A 22,967-nucleotide genomic window follows, 5' to 3' on the forward strand; every position below is an offset into this window, starting at 1 on the left:
GCCTTTGTAGAAGAACCCAGCCCCCTTCCACTACTCCACTATTGGAGTCCCCCCTTGTGAGATACCAGGAGGCCATGGTTTCACCGTGAGCTTTATTGTCACCTTAGGGCTCTCAGGCAGGTGGGACTGCTGCATGTCACAGGAGGGCAGGCACACTATCCTGATGTCAGAGCTGGGACCAGTGCTCTTTCTGTCCTCCCTACTCTCCTCCCTCTCCATGACCTGAGAGTATGCGGATCATTCCCAGGCTGCCCCTGGGGCCTTCTCAGATAGAAAGGAAAGCCCCCCTCAGCATGTTATCCCACTCCCCCCTTGCCTGTACCCTTCTCATAGCCTGCTACTGCCCTTTCTACAATCAGCATTCATACTCGGTGGTCAGCACCACACCCAGGAAGGTAGGTCCTGCTACTTCTGTCCCTCTCCTGTCAGCTTCGGTCCTTGTCCTGCCTGGCTCCCTATGCAGGCTGAGCCAGCCAGAGCACTCTGCCCTTCGGCTCCAGACCCTGCACAACCTCCTCCCTCTTGCTGCCCTGCCCGCAGCTGTACCCCCACCCTCACCCCCCACTCCCACCCTGGCCCCTAGTTCAGACCAAGGGTCAAGCCTTCTGACGCAGCCTGCTTTCAGGACCACGTGCTCCCTGTGGGGATGCCTTTGCAAACCTTTTAAGTCTCCTTGACCTCAGTCCTTGGAAGCGCCCTTCAGCCTTTCCATCAGAGGACTGAGGCCCAATCCCGAAGCCTGAGTTTCTGGATGTGTCCCCACCCATCCCTCCTGCGACCTCATCTCCCCCCAGGCAGGATGGCGGGAAACAGGGTGGACTTATCTGCCCCAGCCCTGGGCCAAAAGTTTTGTTGGGTCGAGGGGGTGCTGGCACTGCGCCCTCAATTGGAAAGAAAGTCGATGGCGGCGCGCACGGAGCGATTGGTGCTGACATCGACGGCGGTGACCTTAATCTCAGTGTCGCCAAACTGCATGGCAGCGCGGATCTCGCGGCGGCCGGGGGGCATTCCAGCGGCGTCGGGGCCTCCCTCGGCTGGCTCAAGCTCCAGGCTGAGCGCGCCACACTTGCGCACTCCTGGGTCGGTGATAAAGCGCGCGTCCTCCGCGGCGCAGCAGTATAGGTTGATGAGCACTCGCCGCTGTCCCGGGCGCGCTGGGCAGTAGCTGCGCCGCACCTCCTCGCCCAGGGCCACCGACTGTTCGGCGGCCACGAAGCGCTCAAAAACGTCGGTGCACCAGCGGCGACCGTCACGAACCAGCAGCTTGTCAGGCGGGTGAACACCAGCCACGAAGCGGTTGAGCACGCCCACGCCGTAAGTGAGCGGCGATCTACGCACCCGAACCACTCCCGGCGCCTGCCCAAAAAGCACTGCGCCTTTGAGGATGGTGAGGGCTACGTCGTGCGGAACCACCACACGCAGGCCGCGGGCGCCCAGAGCTGCCTGCACCGCGTGCTGCAGCATAGCCGATTCCGCGAAGCCGCCCACCAGGAACAGCAGTTTGACACCCTGCACCTCAGGGCGCTCCAGCAGTGCTTCTGCGGGGACGGGTGGGGAGGGGGTAAGGAAGACGGACGGGGCGTGGGCCCCTGAGGCTACCGCTGCGCAGCCACTGGTGCTTCCCTTCTGCCCTCCTGCATCCCTGGGGCACCGAGAACTAACCATTTCACTATAAAACCTTAGCCTGGTTTGGATGAAGAAAAACACAGAGCACTTTCATGAGGGACTCTGCCATCCTCATGGCCTCTGCTTCCTCAACACTATCTAGCTTTCCCACTACACTGTGGAGGCCTTGAGTAAGGGTGTGAATTTACATGTATTAAATGCCTACTGCATGCAAGACATTGTACTTACTCTCTAGATACTTAAACTTATTGAAATCACTGTGATAACAGTTTGGGGAAGACCTAATACTACTTGGGGAGTCAGCCACTAGAGTTACTTTAACCTGGCAAGACTACACATCTTCCTATATTAATCCCCAGGGCACTACATCCTTCAGGTATTCCTGATGATTCTGGGTCTCAATCCAGTGTATGGATTTGGGGAGGTTTCCAGGTACTAATAGGGGAAAATACTCTCGCATGTGGGTGTGTATGCTAAGGTGAATGAACGACCCAAGCTCAAGCACTCACCTATATGCTGGATGATCCCGCTGACGGTGGGCTGAAAGAGTTCATTCATGGCCTCACAAGACATCCTGAGCATCCCATGTGAGGACCACTTCACGAAGTTCACGCTGTAGATGGTGAAGGAGGCACAGGCCCATGGGTCAGGGCCCAGGTCCTACTTCTATTCCAGGCCGAAGTACCTAGGCACATTCTGTATTGTGCCAACCACACTTGCAGGGGCTTTAGGCTCAGGTCTGTTCCAGGTCCAGACATGAGGTCCCAGGAGAGAAGTCTCCTTTTGCCCCGAGCAGAGGAACACAGACTGGTTGGCTGGCAGGTGTGTGTGTGAGTACGTATGGCTGTAGGGAAAAGGAGATAGGTAGGGGTGTGTGTGTGTGTGTGTGTGTGTGTATGGAAAAGGAGATAGGGGTGTGTGTGTGTGTGTGTGTGTATGGAAAAGGAGATAGGGGTGTGTGTGTGTATGGAAAAGGAGATGGGGTGTGTGTGTGTGTGTGTGTATGGAAAAGGAGATAGGTAGGGGTGTGTGTGGGGATGTGTGTGTGTGTGTATGGAAAAGGAGATAGGTAGGGGTGTGTGTGTGTGTATGTACAGCTGTGGGGAATAGGAGATAGAGACTGGCTTTTCCCTGGGGGCTCATGATCCTCTTGCCTCAGTTTGGGCTGCAGATTTCAGCTGGGATACTCATGTTCCTCCCCCTGCCTCCACCTGGGCTGGCATGACTTGTGCCTGGGCCAGATCAAGTGGATCCCCTACTGCCTTCCCCTGTAGGGGCAGTCCCCACACTCACCTGCTCTTGCGCAGGGCTGTCTCCACGTTGTGGCCTCCCTGCTTACGGTAGAAGTCAATGAAGGAGAACGGTAGGGAGATGTTGAGCGCCCCTGTACGGTGTGGGCCTGCAGTGCGTTTCCGGGCCTCGAAGGCTATAGTCAGATCCACCCAGGCTGCTGGACGTTGCCTTTTGAAGGTGGTGATGAAGTCCTCACCAAAGATGCGGCCCAGCAGCTGCTCGAAAGCCAGGTCCACGCCCACCGCGCCGCAGGGCCCGCCTAGCGTCCAGCAGAGGAGGAAGAGGGCAACAGTGCTCATTCCACTGCCAGGAGGTGCTGGCAGGGCAAGGGCACTCTGGGTACCAAGGGCACGGCCTGGCTACTCACCAGACGCCTTGTAGAGCTCCTTGAGGGTGCCATGGGGCTGCTCCAGCTGGTGCACCGTCAGGTCCACTGTGCCTCCCCCACAGTCTGCCACCACATAGCGATCTCCTGTGGGGGCAAGCATGAGCACACACTTGTGGCCGTTTAGCTCTAGACCCTCTGGAGACTCAACCAGCCTTCAGCCCGGCCCCAGGTCCTGAGCCCTGTCTGCAGGGCTGTGGGGGTTACGGTTGAAAGGGGCTTCAGGTCACCAGGTAGGGGCACAAGGTGTGAGGGAAAGTGGCTCCAGGGTTCTGCAACTCCATCTGCAGAGAATCCTCTGGAGGAATGGGGGTTAGTGGCATGGCTGTGAGTCGGGGTGGGAATGCAAGTGATGGTGAGGGGGACTACCAGTTTAGGTATAGCTATGGAGTTGGAAGGGGCAGGGTTCCTAGAGGATAGAGCTGACTTCAGGAATGTTTTCCCACCTTCAGTAGCTGGTATCCCGCAGGGCCCAAGGAATATCCCTCCATCTCCCCTCCCTCCCCCACCTGCTTGCATATCGGCCCACAGTTCTCCAACACCCGACTCCACCAGGAATGTCCGGCTGTGGCGGGATCTTCGAAGCTGCTCTCGGGCTGAGTGTTGAGGGACAGCAGGACAGTGAGGTCAGGAGGCTGCAAGACCTTGCCTTAATATAGAGGGGCTCAGGCCATGGCAAAATCAGAATTAGGAAGGTCTAGACACGACTGAGCGATTTCACATTCACTTTTCACTTTCATGCATTGGAGAAGGAAATGGCAGCCCACTCCAGTGTTCTTGCCTGGAGAATCCCAGGGACGGCGGAGCCTGGTGGGCTGCCATCTATGGGGTCGCACAGAGTCGGACACGACTGAAGCGACTTAGCAGCAGCAGCAGCAGAGGAACTGGGGAGGAGGGGAGATCCTGAGACCTGTCCCTATCATGGAAGGTTGACTACAGCAGTCTCAGCACTTAGTCCTGGCAGCAGGAGCCTGGGGCTAGTGGGGGTCGGGGGACAGTTGACACGCCAGGATGGGAGGGAAAACTGATTCAGTAGCTGTTTAAGGGAAAGCTGAAGACCTCCACCTTCAGCTCAGAGTACCTTTGTCAGTAACCCCAGCACCTCTTTCTAGGGTAGGCTGTCACCACCCCTAGCCCCACCCCGACCCCTACTCCCCCACCACCTCAGATTCAGGGTTGGATTGAATCTTACCATCCTCAGACAGTGCTACTCTAGGGCACAGTATAGTCTTCAGTGCCTGCCTCCATGGCCACCCCTAGGCACCACCCCTGGGGTTGGCTCACCCTGACGGAAGCTGGAGTCGATGGAGCGGCGCTCACCCAGGCACCCTCTGCCTGGAGCTCGGCTACTCAGATCCACGAGCTGGTGCAGACGCAGCTTGCGGCAGTAGACAGAGGCAGCCTCAGGCTCCAGGGCGATGAGTAATTGCTCTGCATCCTCTCTCGACACTAGTCCAGCCTGATGGTGGTTGGCAGGGTTGGGGAGCATCATGGACCAGGCATCACACTAAATGGCACCTCAGGGCAGGCAACCAGGGCTTGTGGGGCTCCTATCTCCTCCCCATTATAGTGCACTCACGCTAGGCCTCTCAAGGCCCTTCCATGCTGCACAGATTTGGAGCTGTCTCAGAGCCACCCTATGACCAGGCTTGGGGTGGGAGGAATGGCTGTGGCCAAGGATGCCATGGGGTTGCCCAGCAGGGAGGGACCTTAGACTGAGTGAAAACCTAGAGCACCTGGGATCTGCCCCAGGCTGCCCAAGGTGGCCCTGGGCTGCAGGAAGGTCCCCTTCACAAGTCCTGGGTTAGCAGCTGACCACTGGCTGAGGGGGTTAGTGGAGACTCCAGTACAGTGTATTAGGGGGTATAATGGCCAGAGCATCAATCAGAGGGGATGGTGGGGGAGTCCCCTTTAGCTCACTGAACGCCCTTTCTTCACTGGTAATGGACCGTGACCATGGGCTTCCCCACTCTCTTGAGAACTTTGTTCCCAAGGAATGTGATATAGAAGAAAAGACACTTTAGCAGTGAAATTTCAGGCACCAAGGCAAGCGAGCTAGGGGGAAAAAAACACTTTCTGTTACTTCCTGCATCAGGACAGGGGATCCCCATAGGAAATACTTTATGGTTTCGTGGGGTTCCTCAGATTCTGACCAGGTGGGGGGATGGGCTAGGCGGATATCAAGACTTCCTGCCCAGGGCCAGCCCTTTCTGAACTGACAGCCAGGGAACAGTGTGGGAGGAGGCAGGGTGGGCAAACTGGCAGGGGGCTACTGGGGTGGGGGCATTTGTTCTGACTGGGCACGGCCATGCTTTCACTCTGGTCTCTGAAAGGGGGATGGATGCCCACTGGCCTTGGGGTTAGCTCCTTCCAGAGACAAGTGAGGGCACCTGCGGATTTGACACCTAGGAAAAGGTATGCTTCTGGGGGGTTGGGGGTTCTGGAATTCCTGAGATTGGGTGCACTGGAATTCCTGAGATTGCTTTTGGAAATCCTCGGGTGTCCCCCCACCCCTGGCCCCAGTTTCAGGGGCAGGATGAAACAATGAGTCCCCCTCCAACCTTCCCATCTCCACTGGGGGCGGGGGGGGGGGTGCCTGAGCTGCAGTCCCCCTTTCTCCAGAACTTTGGGCCTCTCTTATGGTAGGAAGATCAGCAAACATTGGCCCAAATCACCTCCCTTCATAGTTTCACGGTCTTATTTCCTCTACTCAAGAACTTAAAATGGTTGGGGCTGTGGTAAAAATACTGATGCTGGCTACAGTGGATGTTCCTGGTGTCCTGCCCAGCTCCTGTGAGTGTTGCCTATCAGTTCCCCATTGCCCCTTCTCTGGAGAACTGCCTTCAGCTGAATGGGAACTACCTCATTTGGGGGGGCTTAACCCGACCAGTTACCAGTGACAGACTGATAAGGATGGACCAAAAGCCACCCCTCTTGCCTCCCTGTGGCTAACCCTAGGGTACATTCTCCCTCCAGAGCTCTCCATGGGATCAGGCTGAGGCTAGACTTCAGATGAGACCCATCCCTGTTCAGCTGTTTCTCCTGTCCTGCTTTCCTCACTCCCCTTTCATCTGAGAGTCCTTCAATACACCACATGCATAAGAATTCCCATCTTGGACTCTGCTTCTAGGAAACCTGCATTCAGACACTGGTTAAGCTGGCCTGGGCTGTCCCTTGTCCCTCAGCTCTCTGTTCCCACAGGCCCACCACCCCCTCTCTTGGTGGCAACAACCCTCCAAAATGCCCAGCAGGGTGGGGTTGGCAGTCTTTACACGATGCCTCTGTGGTCCCAAGGGTGGTGTATGAATGAGGGTATGGCGCCATGCCCGGGGCCCTTCCGAGCAACACCCACAACTCTGCCGGCATGTTCTCACCAGGTAGGCAGCCTCCCGCATGAACTGCTTGGCTGGCTGTTTCCAGATGGCAGGTACGGTCAACACCCAGCGCACAGTGTCCTTCTCCAGCAGTGACGGGCACTGCTCCCTCAGCTCCTGGAGCAGGATGGGGCAGTGAAGGGAAGGGCTGGCTTGGTCTGAGGGGAGTGTCCTTACAGGAGCTGGAGGAGCTAATCAGGCCTGAGGAAGAACTTCCCAGCTGACTTGGGAGAATCTTAACACCCCCTTTCCCACCACCACCACCACCACCTCCCCAACACCTGATGCAGGGCTACCAGATAGCTGATGCAGGCTCTACCAGATAGGAAGGCAGAGGACTGGAGAAGATGACCCCTGTCTTCTGACAGTGGCTACTCAGTGGATGGGCTGAGGGGAAAGGATGGACCTGGGGGTTGTCCACCCCAGTAAGCAGAGAGGGTCACAGCGCACCTGAAGGGCATGCTCCTTGAAGAAGCGCAAGGCATGAGCGAACACCTCCAGGGCAGGCATTTTCTTTCCATTTACTGCTTCTAGCTGGGTCTTCAAAGTGAGATCCTGGCAGGGACACAGGGCAACTCTGTAGGAGGCCACAGCTCTCCATTTTCTGACAACCTCTTACATTTAACCCCATTTCCTGTGCTCCCCTCTTTGGTACTGTCCCACTCTGGCTCTAATCTCACGGCAGTTCTTCTCCCCAGCCCTTCTCCTTACCCTTTCACACCCCATGGTCATGCCTCCATCCCTTCTGTTCAAACTCCGCCTCCGGGCCCCCCTCACCTTTTAGCTTTGCCCACCCTCCATGAGGTCTCCCTCCCTGCTTTCCCTCCTAGCCCTGCCTTCCTGGCTGGAGCTGGGCCCTGAGCCAGAATGTGACTCACGGTGGTACTGTGGATCTTCATCTTGAACTTTTCGAAATAGAGCCAGTCACGAGCCTCCTCAGGGTCCAGGTCGTGGTAGTAATCTCGGGCTGTATAGCCAAAGCTGTGAAAGGCACCCTCTGGGGTCAGCAGCAGGCAGGTAGGGGTCTTCTGGTGGGCCACACCTGGGTCCCCACCTTCCCATTTCCTGTGGAGGCAGAAGGCTGTCAGTGTGGTCAGAAGTAATCGTCCCTTCATGGGGTCGGGTGCTGGCTCTGGGACCAGCTGTGTGACTTCAGGCAGCTCACTTGGCTTCCCCAGGCTCCATATGTAAAACGGGAATAATAACGGTACCTACCTTTTAGGGTTCTTGTGAATATGGTGCTTGGCATCCACTTAAATCTCCATAAATGTTGCTCATGGGATCATCTCTATCCATGGAGCCATGGGTCCCATCCGATATCCTCAGCTTCTGCTCCCTCCCATGAAGTACATCATTTGATTTCACCTCCCTGTCCTTTTAACAAGTAGTAGCAGGCCATCATCCATCTGCCTTGTCTGGCCTTCTGATGTGTCTCTCCAGGACCCTGGCAGAGGCCTTTTCCAAGCCAGCTGGATGCCCTCCTCTAGGCCATCTTCCACATAGCTAAGCTCTATGATCATTCCTGTCTGGCCCACCTCAGCAGCTACACCCCAGCTGACTGCACCTTCAACAGGCCCCCAAAACCTGAGATTCCAAACTTCCCTGTATGCTGTCATCATCTGGACCTCCACAACTCACTGCCCAGGTCATTGGCCTGGTAAATCCTTCCTCCCCTTCCTCTGCCTTTTCTGATGCCCTGACTTCTTTAGGCCAAGCTCACCATTGCATCCATTGGGGGAAGGAATTAAGAATCCAGGGAGAAGGAAGAGCATGTGCAAGTTTATAGAGGTGTCAAAGAGTGGGGAGAACTAGCTGTAAGTTGACTCAAAGCAGCAATGTTAAGATCAACTAAGGAGTATCAAATGTCATACCAGAATTCTGTCTTGGTGGGTTTTAAGGGAGTGAAGAAGCATGACCACATTTGCCTTTAGAAATGTCTCTGGTCCCCATGTAGCAACAGAGTGGAGGAGAGGGAGGGTGGAGAAGAGAAACCAGGGAGGATATTGCAGTCATTCAAGTGAGAGAGGGTGGGGCTGAACTCAGGGGTGCGAGTGGTGGAAGAAGTAGATGGGTATTACAGAGATATTAGGGAGATAGAAATGATGGGGCTTGGTGGCTAGTGGGAGTGGGAAGGGCTTGGGAGGAGGCCAGGATGTCCCCTAGTCACTCCTGTGACTATCCTCTCCACAGTATCCCTTCACGTGTCCTCAGCCCTAGCAACAGGCCCAGCGTGGCCTCAGCTGTGTGTGCTGACAAGCTGGGATGCCATTCAGCTCCTAGAGAACTCTAAGGTCCTAGGGCCTTTGTGGCCTCACATGGATATAGAGGGAGCAGAGAAAGGGGAAGGACAGTCCACATTCATGCAGGTCAAGTCCCCTGTATCTTTGGGACAGTGACCCTTGGCTGTCTTTCCATATAGCCTCCCAGGCCCTGGTGAAGCCTGCTGATCCTCCATCCCAGTCTGAGTTGGGAGCTTTGGCATCTTCCACCTACAGGCTACAGTCTCACTAAGATACATTCAAAGGATCAGGGTCTTGAGGCCTGAAGGAAGGTATCAAACAAATGTTTTGTTCAAACAAAACTCAACAAAATTCATCAGAATGGATTTTTTCAGACAGCTCTTTCATGACAACTGTGTGACTTGTCAATTCAGCTAACCTCTCTAGTCCTTCATTTCCTTGTATTTCATTTGAGATGCTGAACCTAGGACTGCCTCTAGGAACCTACCACATAGAAATTCCAGCACAAGTTTCCAAGGAAGAGTATTCATTGCAACGCTTTTTGTAATGAAAAAACTTAGAAGGAAAAACTTCCTGAAAACCATCAATAGAAGAATGAATAAATTATGATACATCCGAACTGCGGAATACTGTGCAACAATGAAAAGAAAATGGTGGCTCTCTCCATATTCACATGAGACATCTACAAAATAGTGCTGAAAGCGTAAAGCAAGTTGTATGTTTTATTTTAAAACCACATATTTGTGCATACATGTGTATCCCTATGACTAACCTAGAAAAAATAATAAAAAATTGAAAATAAAAAGTGAAGCCCAACATTTTCTTGCAGAGGTCAAAGAACTGCCCCAACTGGGGCTGAGGGCCCAGACCTGGGTCCCATTCTCCAAACTTTTGCCCCAGTAGGGAGCCCAGACTAGGGCTGGAAAGCTTCTCTGAGAAGACCCCTTAGTGACAGTACTTCTCCTTAGTGACAGTACTTCTGGGACTAGGTCTCTCCCAGGGTGCAGGACTACCCCCAACCAATCTCCCAGTCCAGCCACTCTCACCTCATCATGTGGATGGCCTCAGGGTCACTGGCAAAGCTGAAGGCATAGCCACTGGATGTGGTGCCAAAGTCGATAGCCACGACCACGGAGAAGGGGGCCTGCTGAGGGCCTCGGGCCTCAGGCTTCTGCAAGTGTAAGACCTAGTCAGGAAGCAGCCAGAGGGCCAGGCTGGCTGTACGTGGAAGTCCTCACCCCTGGCTGTGGTCCAGACCAGCCCTGGCCCACCCCCACCGACCTCCTGCCTGATTTCTCTCCCCTCCTAAGCTCCAGGCTGAGCCCTTGAGTTGCTAACTGCTCAGAAAGCCCAAGGCCTCTCAGGTAGCCCCATGAAGTTTTGAGCTCAAGTTCCTACTTCCCTGCCCTTCTGCCTGGGCTGCCTTAGCCCCAGCCCCATCTTTCATCATTTCAAGCCTGGGCCCAGCTGGAAGCAGTTTTGCTGCCCTGAGCAGCTTCATAGCACATGGACCTGTGTATATGAGACCCTCCTGCTCTTTGTGGCCACAGTGAAATAGCCTGACTCTGTCCAGTTTTGTGGCAGAGAAGAGAACCTCATGCGTGTGCCCCAGAGTGGTCCTTACCTTCTCCCAGGCTAGGACTGGGCTCCCTGAGAACAAGGGGGTCCCCAGGCTGGATCACTAGGGTGAGGCCACCCTGGGTAGGGTGACTTAGGGAATTTGGGGGTGATGGTTATGTCTTAGATATTTCAAGCTAGCAGTTTCCAAACTATTTTTTAGCCATGTGTCTCCTCTTCCCTAGATGTATCTTTTAATAAGGTGGGGCTGTGGTTGACAGGAGGGGAAGCAAGTCTGGGAGGCCCAGTGCTCTGAGGACCTACAAAACTAGTTGCTCAGAAGTACACCTGCCAAGGCAGGCTAGTGGCAAAGGTTCCTGGATGTCATCCTGGAGGGGGTTCATCTCAGTAAAACTGTCACTCCTATAGTCCAAGGTCATAAGGCTAACCCGTCTGGGGAGAACATGAGTATATAGGGCAGGAGGCATGGTGGTATTCCCAGCCCAGACTTGCGAGCTCTTCTAGACACCAGTGTGACCCTCCCCACCACCCATGCCCCCCACCACCCCAAGCCCTGGCCTAGGCTTACTGGGGACTGTGAGGGTGTGAGAGGGGCAATGCCACAGCTTTCCTGGGTCCTTGGGGAGGCAGGTGGGCTGGGCACTGGAGACCGCTGTGGGCTGGAGCCTGAAAAGAGAGGACAGGTCACTCTGGTACAATCAGGGTAAGGGGCTGCTGGCTAGGTCCTGGGTGTGGGGGTTCTCCATCAGTCACTGCCGGGCCAAGGTGAGGGGTACCCTGCTGGGGAAGAAGGACTAGGGAGGGAAGGTAGGAAGGACAGGACTGAGGTGGGGTTGGGGGATACCTGGGTTCAGGGCCCGTTATCAGTTAGAGGCGACCTATTCCTGAAGGGTGACTCATACTTCACCTAGGACTCACTGCCTTCTTCAGCACCCGTCAGACACCGCGGGGAAGGGGAGGGATAGAGAAGCATTGTGGGGGGTGGGCAGGACTGAGTCCAAAGATAGAACGGCAGGAGAGAGGGGCAGGTAAGCTCCTGGGTGAGGATGGAGAAACCAGAAGAGGTGGGGGAACTACAGACCTGAGTGGGAGGTGGAGCAGCCCCTCTCCCCGTTAAGTTCAGCCTCATGTTCTCATCAGGACCTGGGGGAATTGCCTCTCCTACTAACCCTCTGCCCCCAAGGGTCATGGACAGGCCCAGCACTGCGCTGAGCAGCCCTGAGCGGAGATGCGTTTAACCACAGGAGGAGGGCAGATTCCAAGCTCCCCTCCCCCACAACATGCACAGACCTGAACCTTTAGTGGGAGGAAGCAGTGCAGCCCCCAGAAGGCAGCTGGCTGGGAGGCTCAGGCAGTTCAGGAGGCAGGAGGGCCTGCCTGGCTGGACATCCCCCAGGTATGGGCTGGTGGCCCAACACCACCACACCGGCCTTTGCTGAGGCCCCTGTGCAGAGCACTGGGGCTGCCCTGAGATCTGTGTGTGGGGACAGGAGGCTGGCCAGGGAGATTGGTGGGGTCTGGCATTTAGACACACTGGCAAATCAAACAGGCCTGTCTAGCTTTAGGCTGAGCCAGGGCTGGGGCCTCTACTCCCTCAGCCACAGCCAAGGGGCCCTGACAAGTCCCAGGCCACCCTGGCCTTGGGGTACCCTGGGAACATATGTGAGGGGGGGGGCATGAAGGGGACTCTAGGAAGTGCCTGCAGAGGGCTGGCATCTGTCTTGCAGTGCTGGAGGGGCAAGGACGCGGTGGTCACACTTCCAGAGGCCCTTTTTCTTAGCCTACCGGTGCAGGCTCGGGCCAAGCTGCTGTGGCTTGAGCCTGGGAAGGGAGGCAGGAAGGAAGGCCCAGCCCACCAGGTCTTTGTGAGTGGACTTCCTGAGGCGTGTCTGTCCTGCCGCCTGGCCTCCCTCCCCTGCACAAAACCCAGAGCCTGCTCCCAGACCTGGCCAGACGTGCATGCACAGAGTTCTGTGCAGATATACACACACTCTCACTTGAGACCCTGTGCCCAGAGAGCTGCCCTTAGACAGACAGGCAGGGACACACACTCACACATACTACACACACACCCTGCACAAAACACATGCACACCCATACAGCCCTGTGCACACAGGCCTGCCCTGCATATTCATACTTGTAGACACTCGGGGGTCCCATGAACAGGCTTGCAGAGTGTGCACACGCACACACACACACACACACACTCACATACATAGTCCTGTTTCACTAACCCGCCCCGTGCACACACACTCACAGAATGGCTCTCAGGAGCCTCTGCTGAGAGAGGCACGTGGACAGACTAGGGGTTGGTCTGAGTGCTGGGGTGACAGGGACAGTGGGCCTAGATGGAGGTGAGGGGGCAGGTCTTACCAATGTACAGCCCCTGTAGGTCCATCTCCGGGACAGCCAGCATCTTTGCAGGCCCTGTAGCTATGAACAAGAATGGACAAGCAGAATGGCATTTATTTATTCCTTTGTTCCCTTACGGAATAATTATTTATTTACTTTCAGCTGGAGTTCTTTGAAGCAAGTCCCAGACATCATGTTGCTTGACCTATAAATTCTTTAACTTATCTCTCCAACAGATACGGATTTTTAAAAAGACATTGCCACAACACCACTATCGTGTCCAATAAAATCAGTAGTAATTCCTTAATCCAGTGCTCAATCCCACAGTCCTAGCTTGTCTCAAAAATGTGTTTTTTTTTTTTTTTTGGCTGCACCACCTGGCTTGCAGAATTTTAGTTCCCCGAGCAGAGACTGAACCAGGGCCTGCTGCAGTGGAAGCACGGAGTCCTAACCACTGGACTGCAGGGAAGTCCCTCAGAAATGTCTTTTTTTAACAGTTGCTTTGTTGGAACCAGGATGCTCCTAAGTGTTTTCAGGTGCCCACTCTCTGCCAGATGCTGTGGGACATCAGTGACCCAGAGACACACTGTTCCTGTCCTGGGGGCCCATAGCCTGGTGGAGAAATCATTCATAGTCAGATAATCATGTACCTGAATCTGAGATTACAAATGGTGCTATGATGGATACAAGCAGGGCAGAAAGAGTAGCATGACAAAGCTGGAGAGAGGGGTTGGGCTAGGCTTACCATGCAGGCAGATCCTGGTGGACTCAATTTTAGATCTGGTTTTATATGAACGACAAGGGCAAATCCTGAAGGGTTTGAAGTGGCAAAGTGGAGACAGGCGCATGACTAAATCTGTTTTAAAAATCCCACCTGGCTGCATGGAAGTATGGACTGCAACAAGACAACATGAAAACAGGGGCCAATAGTGCTCCAGGCAGCAGATGATGACTGCGTGTCTTGAGACATAAGTGCACACATTTAAGTTAGAAGTTAAAATCAACAAGCCTGACAGAAGTTGGCTGGATTGGACATGGGAGATTAGGAAAAAGAAGGTGTTCTTCTTGGACTGACTGGTCCAAGCAAGCAGATGGAAAATACTGCAGCAGGGCAACCTGGCAGGGGGAAAGGGGCAGTGTTCCCCGTGCAGTTTTTGAAACTGCTAAGAAAACAGACCAAGGAGTCAGGTGACATATGACCTAGAGGTCAGGGAGAATTCCGAGGTGGAGATTTGTGTTTGGAGTCATTGTCACAGGAGGTTTGGCAGAGTAGCGTGGGGGAAGGGAAAGAAGGAGAAGCTCTGAATAAAGGTTGCCAGGAGGAAGGTTGAGCCAGGGAGACAGGGATGCCTGCTATGGTTTCATGAAGATCTTGATAAGAGAAGGCCACGAAGCTAGATCCTTCAGAGATTTTTAGCTGAGACTGGAAACACCAGATTTAATGTTTTAAAGGCCCAGGGCATTTTGGTGGAATGAAGGAGTGGGGTGGGAGTCTGGTAGGCAAGGAGGGAGCAGAGGATGAGAGAACAGCTAGCACTTCCCGCTAGTGCAGCTGAAATCAGGAGGTGATGTGTGTATTACCTGGAAGAAAATAAAGCTTGAGGAGGGGAGGACAGGATTTTATTTTCTAAGATGAGAGGAACTTGAGCTTCTGTCCGCCAGCTCCCAAGAGCTGATTCTGTGCATCTCTTCTCAATGTTGCATTTATTGACATCACATTGATAGCTTGAAATCAGCCATGGTGATTACACCATACAAGCTGGCAAACTGCAAAACGGATTTTTCTCCCTCTTGGGGAGAGGACTGAAAAACATTTACCAACAAAGGCTGGATCAAGGCCACAGGAGAGATGATGGCAGCCGTTATTTATAAGTTGTTTCGATTCATCAGCAAAAACATTGAACCTTTCTTCCAGCCAGGTTCTACAGCTAAGTGCTGGGGAAACACTGCTCAATGAATGGATTTTCTCAACCAAGGATATTGTATTTGGAGCAGAAACAATCTAGAATAACCAAGAAAAAAAGACTCAGGGGTTGTCATTCTAAGCTGATTCCTTGTCCAAACCATTGTCTATAATTACCCCAGCTCTTATCTCTGAGCCTGTGACACATTGAGTGCTCTGATACTCGGCAACGGCCTATTAGGCACCTTAAGGACACCGGGCTGGAGTGCATCTGGTTACCTCTCCATGCCTCAGTGCCCTTTCCTGTAAAACAGATCACGCAGGGGCTTGTGAGGGTCAAGTCCAAGGACGAAAGAAAGGCAGCTGATTAAAAGGCAGATGTGAGCAGTGTTCTTTCCCTTCATAATATGGATTCTAAAGTTTCTCTTGTCAGAATTTTTGGTCCTATTGAGACTTTTATTCTAGTCATTCTGAGTTCTTTAGAGAGGGAGGGAGGCCCTGAATCAATTTGTGTTAAAAAAGGAGGATCCTGCTGATTCTCTGAGAGGTGGAGGCAGAAGCAGGTGGCACCCACACAAGCATGCATCCATGCCCCATATTTCTTTGGGACATCCTTACCACGCATACACACCCATTTACCAGAAACATTTAGGGAGAATGCTGATCATGGGACTCAGGACAACCTCCACTCCCAAACACTACATCTGGGCAGGGTCTGCAGCTGGAAATGGGGGGTGGTAGAACCCTGCCCCAGGGGTCCACTAATTTCAGACTGGTGATGCTTATGGGTTTGAGAATAATTGAATGGGGCAGTTTGGTTTACACAGAAAGTAACCATTTCCTGGCTACAAGAGCAGGCTAAACCCTGGCCCCAGCTTGACCCCTGCCCTTCGCACAAACAGACACTTAATCCCACCTCTGGTCTGTCCCTTAACCTCACCCACAGCCCTTGGCCTCATAATGACCTCTGATTTTCAGCTTTGCCCTGACCCAATAAGCCTGACTGGGGACTAGGACAGGGTGTGGCTGAGTAGGGAGTTGAAACCGGAGATTCCCATCCCACAGTGTTCCCCAGACTACAAAAGCCTAGGACTTTTTGTCCAATGGAGAAAAATCTCCAAGGATCTTTTCCTCAGTTGGGTGTGATGAGACTGGGTCCTTATGTCCCTTCCCATCCCCCACCAGATTACTTGGACATGTGGTCTTGCTGGAGTCCAGGGCACCACACATCCCATCTTCTGCCCATGAAGGCAAAGAGCCCACCCAACTTTACAGCTCACCTCCACACCCCCACAGGCCTTTCCCCTGCACCCTGCCTCTCCTATCCACTGCTCTCTCTCATCATCCTGCCATTCAGCAAAGAAAGAGAAGCCACAGGCATTTTTTCCAAACCAGAGACTGAATCAACCTGGGCCCAAGGGACAGATCAGAAATGGCACCCAAAGGGCTGCCCCCGTCTGTCTCTGGAGAGGCGCCCTCAAGGCGAGGGACCAGAGGGAGGCTGTGGGGTGAGGAAGCTGCCTTCTCCTGGGCTGGGGCAGGGAGCTACAGAAAAGGCCTCCTGCATCCCCTCCCTGTCCTCCGCTTTTCTTTCCATACATCCTGCCCCACCCCCCTGGGTCCCCATCAAGGGAGCAGCCAGTTCACAAACAACCTCAGTCCCACACAGCCTAGGGCCTAAGCCCCTCCCAAGCTCTCCTGCTGTCCATCACCTCTCTTACCTTTCGGGGGATCCAGGGCTGCCTTCACTCTCACAGGGAGTCCATATTTTAGAGCTTCCTCCCTCCCAGCCTCTCTCCCCGACACAAGCTAGCTTTGCCTCCTGGCTCCACCGCCCCCACAGGGAGCCCAGACCCCACTCCACCTGGACTCCCAGGCTGGCCTCACAGAGAGAAACCAGAGGTCCCTGTTCATGAGGCCAGCGCACAGTCTGGCACTGTGGGACCCCAGCCACTCTTGAACTTTTGAGACCAGGGGCCCTAGGAACTCCCCCTGCAGGCGCCCCCAAAGTACACACATATTGAACCCCGGGGTCTCCACCTTCTGGCCTAAGCACCGCGTCCCTCCACAAACTTGCTCCCCTGGAGCAGCCCCCAGCCCCACAGCAGACGCCCAGACATAGAAGTCTCTCGAGCCCCCCCCACCGTCCCTCCCCTCCGACCCCCACCCTCACCAGTGTGGGGTCCCAAAGCCCGGATGGGAGCCCTCCGTCGCTGCCCCAGTTGCCTTCCTGAACCCCAGAGCCCTTCTGGAGGCAGGGGCTTGCAGCTCTGTCCCAGTCCCGTTCTCCAGGGTCAGGAAGTTTGTGGTGGGGGTCTCAGCCGTCAGCCCGCGATGAAACCGCAAATCTTGGCGCCCTTCTCTCCAGGAGCCCAGCAGCGCCCTGCCCAGAACTCACCTCTGCCCTCCCGACAGCTCGCCCTCTGTCCAGACGCCTGCAAGCTGGGCCCGCAGCCGGTGGGGCGGCCGTGCCCTGCCGCGGCGGCCACAGCCCTCGACGTGCGCCCAGCCCCGGCCCCGCTCTCCGCCCTGCAACGCCCCGACCCCTCTCCCTTCCCCTCCCCCTCCCCCGGGCCGGATGGCCGCGCCGCCGCGCCGCCGGGTGGGCCAGCGCTCCAGCCCAGATGTGCGAGGCCGGGGCGGGGCCGGCAGCGCGGGCCTCCGCCGAGGGGCCCCGCCCGGCTCAGTCCACGGCCCCTCCCGGCGCCCCTCCTGCGCCTCCCACTTCCCAGCCACCCGGGGGGCCGCGAGGGAAGAAGGTTGAGGAGGCGAGGTAGAGGGTAGAAGAGAGGAATTTCAGAACCACCCCCTAGGCCTCCTGCAGCCGGGCTGCGCACGGGCCCTCTGCCCACCCCAAGGCTACCATGGGCCAGCTAGAAAGCCCACCTGCCTAGAGGGAGGGCCCTGCCACAGACCCTCAGGGCCCCTTCACCCAGACACCTACCCCCGCACCACATCCCCACCAAGATCCCTAGTTTGGTCTCCAAGGATCAGAGAAAAAGAAGCCAATCTGAGGGTGAGGACAGGCCTTCCAGCCCAGACTGGGCCCTCGGTCTGTCCTTGCTGAAGTCTGGGGCAGGGAGGGAAGCGATCTCACAGTCTGGGTCCCCCCTCCTAGCAAAGGGAGCACTCGGAACTCATTCTGCTTCGACAAGGAGCACGTAGCCCCTTTCCTGTGAGGGCTCCTGGCCTTCTTTCTAACCTAGCCTTCTGTCCCAGCTCATGCTTTCGTGAGGATCTGGGGACCTGGCCTCCAAATAGAAGATTGACAGAGTGGAGATCTGGGTTGCTAGGCCCTTCTAAGGCCGCTAACCTCCCATGCCCCACCCCCCACACCTCCTGGTTCTGGTAGGACCTGGGCCTGACCCATTTCCTTCTGCCCAATGTGTCCCCGCAGAGGCTGAGGCTAGCCTGGGTGGAATAGGGCCAAGGGTTGCTTCTTAGCTTGTCTCTCTGTGCTAGGGCGGCCGGCCTCTTGTTTGTTCCTTCAGCCCCCTCCTCAAAGAAGGCTCCCATAGTTCTCTAGGCATCAGTTGCCTCCACCCCCCACCCCCCCTCAAACCTTGACATGGCCTATTTTCCCTCCCTGGATTACTTTCTTTCCTCCTCTCTGTTCATCTAAAAGGCTCCTCAGTTAAGGTGTCATCTCTTCTAATCTTTTGGCCCTTTTTGTCAGGGCCACTGCTCTAGAGGGCTCCCTGCAATGAGGTTGGGGGTGAGGGGTGTGCAGCACCAAGCAATTTTTGATGTTAGCACCGGGTCAGTAAGCAAGGTATTCAATTGGCAGCCTCCACTGGCTGCTCCAAATGTGTCTGTAAGAGTGTGTGTCTCTGTTGGTGTGTCTCTGTGTGTGTGTCTATGTGTGTGTGTGTCTTTGTGTGTCTGTGAGTGTGTATATATATATATATATGTTTTTGTCCGTATGTGAGTATGTCTCTTGGGATGTCGGTGTGACTGTGTCTGTGCCTGTGTGTCTGTATGTATTATATATGGGCATGTCTGTGTCTTACATCATTTTGTGTATGTATTTGTCTGTTTGTGAGTGTATGACAAGTATGTGATGGGGGCTGGCAGACCTTCATCTCATTGCAGAGACTGAGAAAAGCCAGGGAGGGTTGAAGTGCGGCTGTGCACTAGGGGAAGGGGCAAAGGGTCTAGCCTCCTAAACACAACCTGCTTCTTGTTTTTCTTGTTCCTCCACCCTCACCCCCAGCTTCACAGGCTGGCTCATTCCTGAGGGCCATGGCAGCAGGCTTTGAGCAGGAGTGAAGAATCATGGGTGGGGGTCCTTAGCTCCTGGTGCCCTTCTGTTTAGGAGCCTTCTGTTCCCCACTATTTTAGGCCCCCTCATGTGTTGCAGTCCCACCCTTGGGCAGTTTCCAGTCAGACACAAGAAGACAGCAAACAATCCCAGTGAATCCTTGCCCACTGGGAGATTCAATTCAATTCAATTGCCACCAGAAGATTTGGGCCAAGATAGGCATGATGAGGGTCCCACAGAGCCCCCAAGGGACCTCTCTGAGCCCTTGCATTCCCTCTCTCCCCTCCAGTGCCTTGGAGATGCACCCAGTGACCTCACTGGCTTCCTGCTCCTCCCTGGTGGGGGAGGAGGGGGGCAGGATCTGCTTAGGAGTAGCCTCTCTCCAGGCCTTGCCTCCCTCCTCTGGCCTGCACTCAGGATCTCCCTCTCTCCATTCTGTTCCCAGCCCTGCCCCTCCATTCATCTCTTTCTTGCAACTGCAGGAGACTTTCAAAAGTGCAAATCTGATTCCACTGCTTCACTGATCCTACACTGTCCCTTACCTACAGGAGAAGAGCCAGTGATCCAAGGCTTGGACTGCCGTTGGCTGACCTCTCAAGCTCCCCTTTCCAGCCCTAAAGTCCAACCCCATCTGCTGCCCTTCAAGCCCAGCTTGCCTTCTCTGCTTCTAAACCTGGGCCAGCCCCCAGCCTGCTCTGCTCGGTAGGCAGCACCCTTCCTCACTTGGGCTCTTTGGGAAAAACTGGCCCCTGGGGAATTTTTGTGGGTGATATGTCTGCTCAAAGAGCTCCCAGCTGTGGCCACACCGATCTCGGGTGACCTTGATCTGCAATGCCTTGGAGCAGGGCTTAGGTTCCCAGCGAGAGATTGGGCTGGGTTGCGGCAGTAAAAGCACCAGTTCCTAACCACTAGGTCAGTGGCCAGTGACAAGGGCCCTGGCCTTTCGGCTTTGCAGAAAAGAATTCCCACAAAGACAGAAAGTAACAAAGCAAATAAAGTATTTATTAACAGAAAAAAGAGTACAGTATGTGTGGATAGGTACAAGGGCAGACTTAAAGGGAGAGTCCCTGAGCTGTGCCCTTGTAATAGTTTGAACTACTTTTATGGGGTATTTCTTCCCAGTTCCCTTTGGCCAATCATGTTGATTTACCTGGTTCACAGTCTATATCTGGGATATCAGGATCCTCCCAAGTGTGCCCACTCATCTCTTAGCCTAGATGGATTTTACTGAAAAGACGTAGGGTAGCCTGGCATTAGTTAGCATCATTCTACCTTGGACCTCCAAGGAGCTTTTCTGTGTATGTATGGTCTAGGAGGTCTCCTGACTTTGAGAATGAGAAATATGTGGTCTAGGCAGGACCCAGTGAAGTGAAACTCGTTCAGTCACATCTGACTCTTTGCAAACCCATGGACTTAGCCCTCTAGGCTCCTCTATTCATGGAAATCTCCAGGCAAGAATACTGGAGTGGGTAGCCATTCTCTTCTCCAGGGGATCTTCCCAACCCAGGAATTGAACCCGGAGTCTCGTGCATAGCAGGCAGATTCTTTACCGTCCGAGCCACCACAGAGAGGGCCCAGGCAGGGGCCAGTCTCCTCCCTTAATTGTCCTTTGGACTTTCAGTCAGTAGGGAATGAATCTCCAATTGCTTTACCCTGGCGGGTGGCCCATCTACCTTCTGCCTCAATACCAAGTGGTTTTCAGGAAAACTGTCTGGGTTTGGAAGACAAGAGCAGGGCTCCTCTTGTCTGGTGTCTGATACGCACACCAGCAGGCAGTTTTAGGGCAGAGGGCATGTCTGCCTGTCTTTAGGACATGTCATTCCCCACCTAAGCTTATGTGTACTGAGCGGCTGTGGGGAGAACTTCTGTCTCTCCTCCCTTTTGCCAGAGTCTGGCTGCTTGCTCCACCCCAGAGCTTGGGGCAGGCAGACACATCACCGACACACCACACACACACATGCACACACAGCACATACCATATATACCGGGGGAAGGAAGGTGTTCCTGCCTTGGGAGGAAAAGGTGGGCAGAGGTTGTTTTTTTTTCCCTCTCATCAGTACCCTGTTAACTGCACCTGATGGTGTGCTGGTACTACCTGCTGTTTATGCTGCCACAACACCCTTGGTGAGGAAGGACTGTCCATCCTCACTCTACAGAGGAGAAAGCTGAGGCTTAGAGAAAACAGGACATTGTCCAATTCAGACCCCTGTCGATTCAGGGCACAGATTGATTCAGTGGGCTGTCTCAGAGTTTGTGTTCTTGCCAATGCCACATGTTGCAAGAGACTGATGAAGGGAAGATGGTATCTGGGCACTCAGAGTCAGGCTTCCTGAATAGTTGTCCAGTCCTGCCTGCCCCTCCCTGGAGATGGAAGGTGGGTGGCTCCTGGGACAGAGGCCTCTGGAGTGTTCCTCTACAAGATTCCTGAGGTGTGAGCTTCCTTCCAGGAATGACTTTGCCTGCCCCACCCAGCTGGATTTCCTCTCTGTGGCCCACTGCCTCCATCTGCATCATTTCCCTTTTTGGAAATGGGAGCGTGGGAGGCCCAGTGTGTGCCTATCAGTCCTGATGGTGCCCAGCCTCTGCTGTTCATGGGCAGCTGGCACTTTCTCCTACATAAAAAGAGAGCCCTGGGGTTCTCCCTTCGTGCTGAGCCGCCCTAATACCCTGCCCTAAATGACCCCCAAAGCACCAGAATTGGCCTGGTCTCCCAGAACTCTGCACTGACACGGCTCAACTCAGCCCCTTCTCCAGTGTGATGTCATTAGGGCTCCAAACGGGGACCTTGGAAAGACTTCTTGGAGGTGGTCTGTGTCGTGAAAGATGACTGAGAGAGTTCTTGATGTGGAAAAGCAGGAAGGGCCTTCCAAGGGGAGGAAGCTGCAAACAAAAGCATGGAGGATGGAGTGAGCAGGAGGCAGAAGGGGATCAACAGATTTAGCACTGGATGGGGCTGGTGTGTGTGTCCCTGGTGCTTTCAAGTACAGAGAAACCTCCCTTGTCTCCTTTCCCAGCAGGCACCCTTGTTCTTTGCTCAGGAACCTCAACCCTGCTTGCTCCACTTGGACACCTTCTGTTTGGGATCTTTGACCACTGGGAGTTCAGCTTCATTGCACAACCCTTTCTCTGCTCACCCCTTCACTTTCCTCGAGTGACACCTCCCCTTGTCAACCCCTATCCCATAGAATAGCCTTTCTGCTAGAATATAGGGATACAGAAAAGGACCGAGACTCTAAAGGAAGAAAAGATGTTGAGGAGAGATAATGCTTTCATTTCAGCCCTGTCAAGTTGGAGGGAATGCCATAGACAGTGCTGGATGCCCTTGCCCTATTACTTAATCTCCTTTTCTTCATAATAGAATCTTCTTTTTTCAGTCATGCACATGCCCCAGCATTAAGAATAGATCTCCCAGCCTTTCTTGCTGCTAGATGTGGCCTTGTGACTGAGTTTTTACTATTGAGATAAAAGCAGACATGTTCCATGGCACCTTGCAGCCTTTAAACATTGCTATTGACTCCCTACTGTCCATGTTCCTTATCCTGCTTTTCTCCATCTTGCCTGGAAGGTTGATGGGATGATGGAGCTCTAACCATCATGTTGGACTGTAAGGTTGAGAGTCACACCCCAGTGATAGCAGAAAACAACTGGCAAAGAGACTGGCACTCTTTGAGAGTAGGTAGGCCCATCTAGGCCGTGCCCATCCAAGGCTGTGTACTTGCAAATGTTTAAATGTGAAAGAAGGAAACTCTTTTGTTTAGGACCTTGTATTTTCAATCTATAGAGCTGGACTATAAAGAAAGCTGAGCACCGAAGAATTGATGCTTTTGGACTGTGGTGTTGGAGAAGACTCTTGAGAGTCCCTTGGACTGCAAGGAGATCCAACCAGTCCATCCTAAAGGAGATCAGTCCTGGGTGTTCATTGGAAGGACTGGTGCTGAATCTGAAGCTCCAATAC

At 54.2% G+C, this 22,967-nt stretch overlaps 1 protein-coding gene across 1 annotated transcript; it reads right to left on the reverse strand.

The window, feature by feature from the left end:
• Positions 1-75: 75 nt before the first annotated feature.
• HSPA12B (heat shock protein family A (Hsp70) member 12B) lies at positions 76-17,304 on the reverse strand. Its single transcript, XM_065921500.1, has 13 exons — positions 17,150-17,304; positions 12,870-12,929; positions 11,065-11,162; positions 9,965-10,089; positions 7,557-7,743; positions 7,129-7,233; positions 6,679-6,795; positions 4,589-4,763; positions 3,814-3,900; positions 3,287-3,391; positions 2,920-3,178; positions 2,136-2,239; positions 76-1,538 (listed from the first exon to the last, which is right to left on the reverse strand). The coding sequence occupies exons 2-13, from the start codon at positions 12,910-12,912 to the stop codon at positions 883-885; spliced, it is 2,061 nt and encodes a 686-aa protein (XP_065777572.1). The 5' UTR covers positions 12,913-12,929; positions 17,150-17,304; the 3' UTR covers positions 76-882.
• Between the last annotated feature and the right edge of the window lie 5,663 nt (positions 17,305-22,967).

Source organism: Muntiacus reevesi, chromosome 2, assembly GCF_963930625.1.
Source record: "Muntiacus reevesi chromosome 2, mMunRee1.1, whole genome shotgun sequence".
NCBI lineage: Eukaryota > Metazoa > Chordata > Mammalia > Artiodactyla > Cervidae > Muntiacus > Muntiacus reevesi.

Bases quoted from the DNA above. Each gene is read 5' to 3' on its own strand.
- HSPA12B (XM_065921500.1), bottom strand. From the start codon at position 12,912: ATGCTGGCTGTCCCGGAGATGGACCTACAGGGGCTGTACATTG. The intron at 7,234-7,556 runs GTGAGTCACATT...TGTCCCTGCCAG, and splicing joins TGAAGATCCACAGTACCACC to GATCTCACTTTGAAGACCCA. The intron at 4,764-6,678 runs GTGAGAACATGC...AACCACCATCAG, and splicing joins TGCGGGAGGCTGCCTACCTG to GCTGGACTAGTGTCGAGAGA.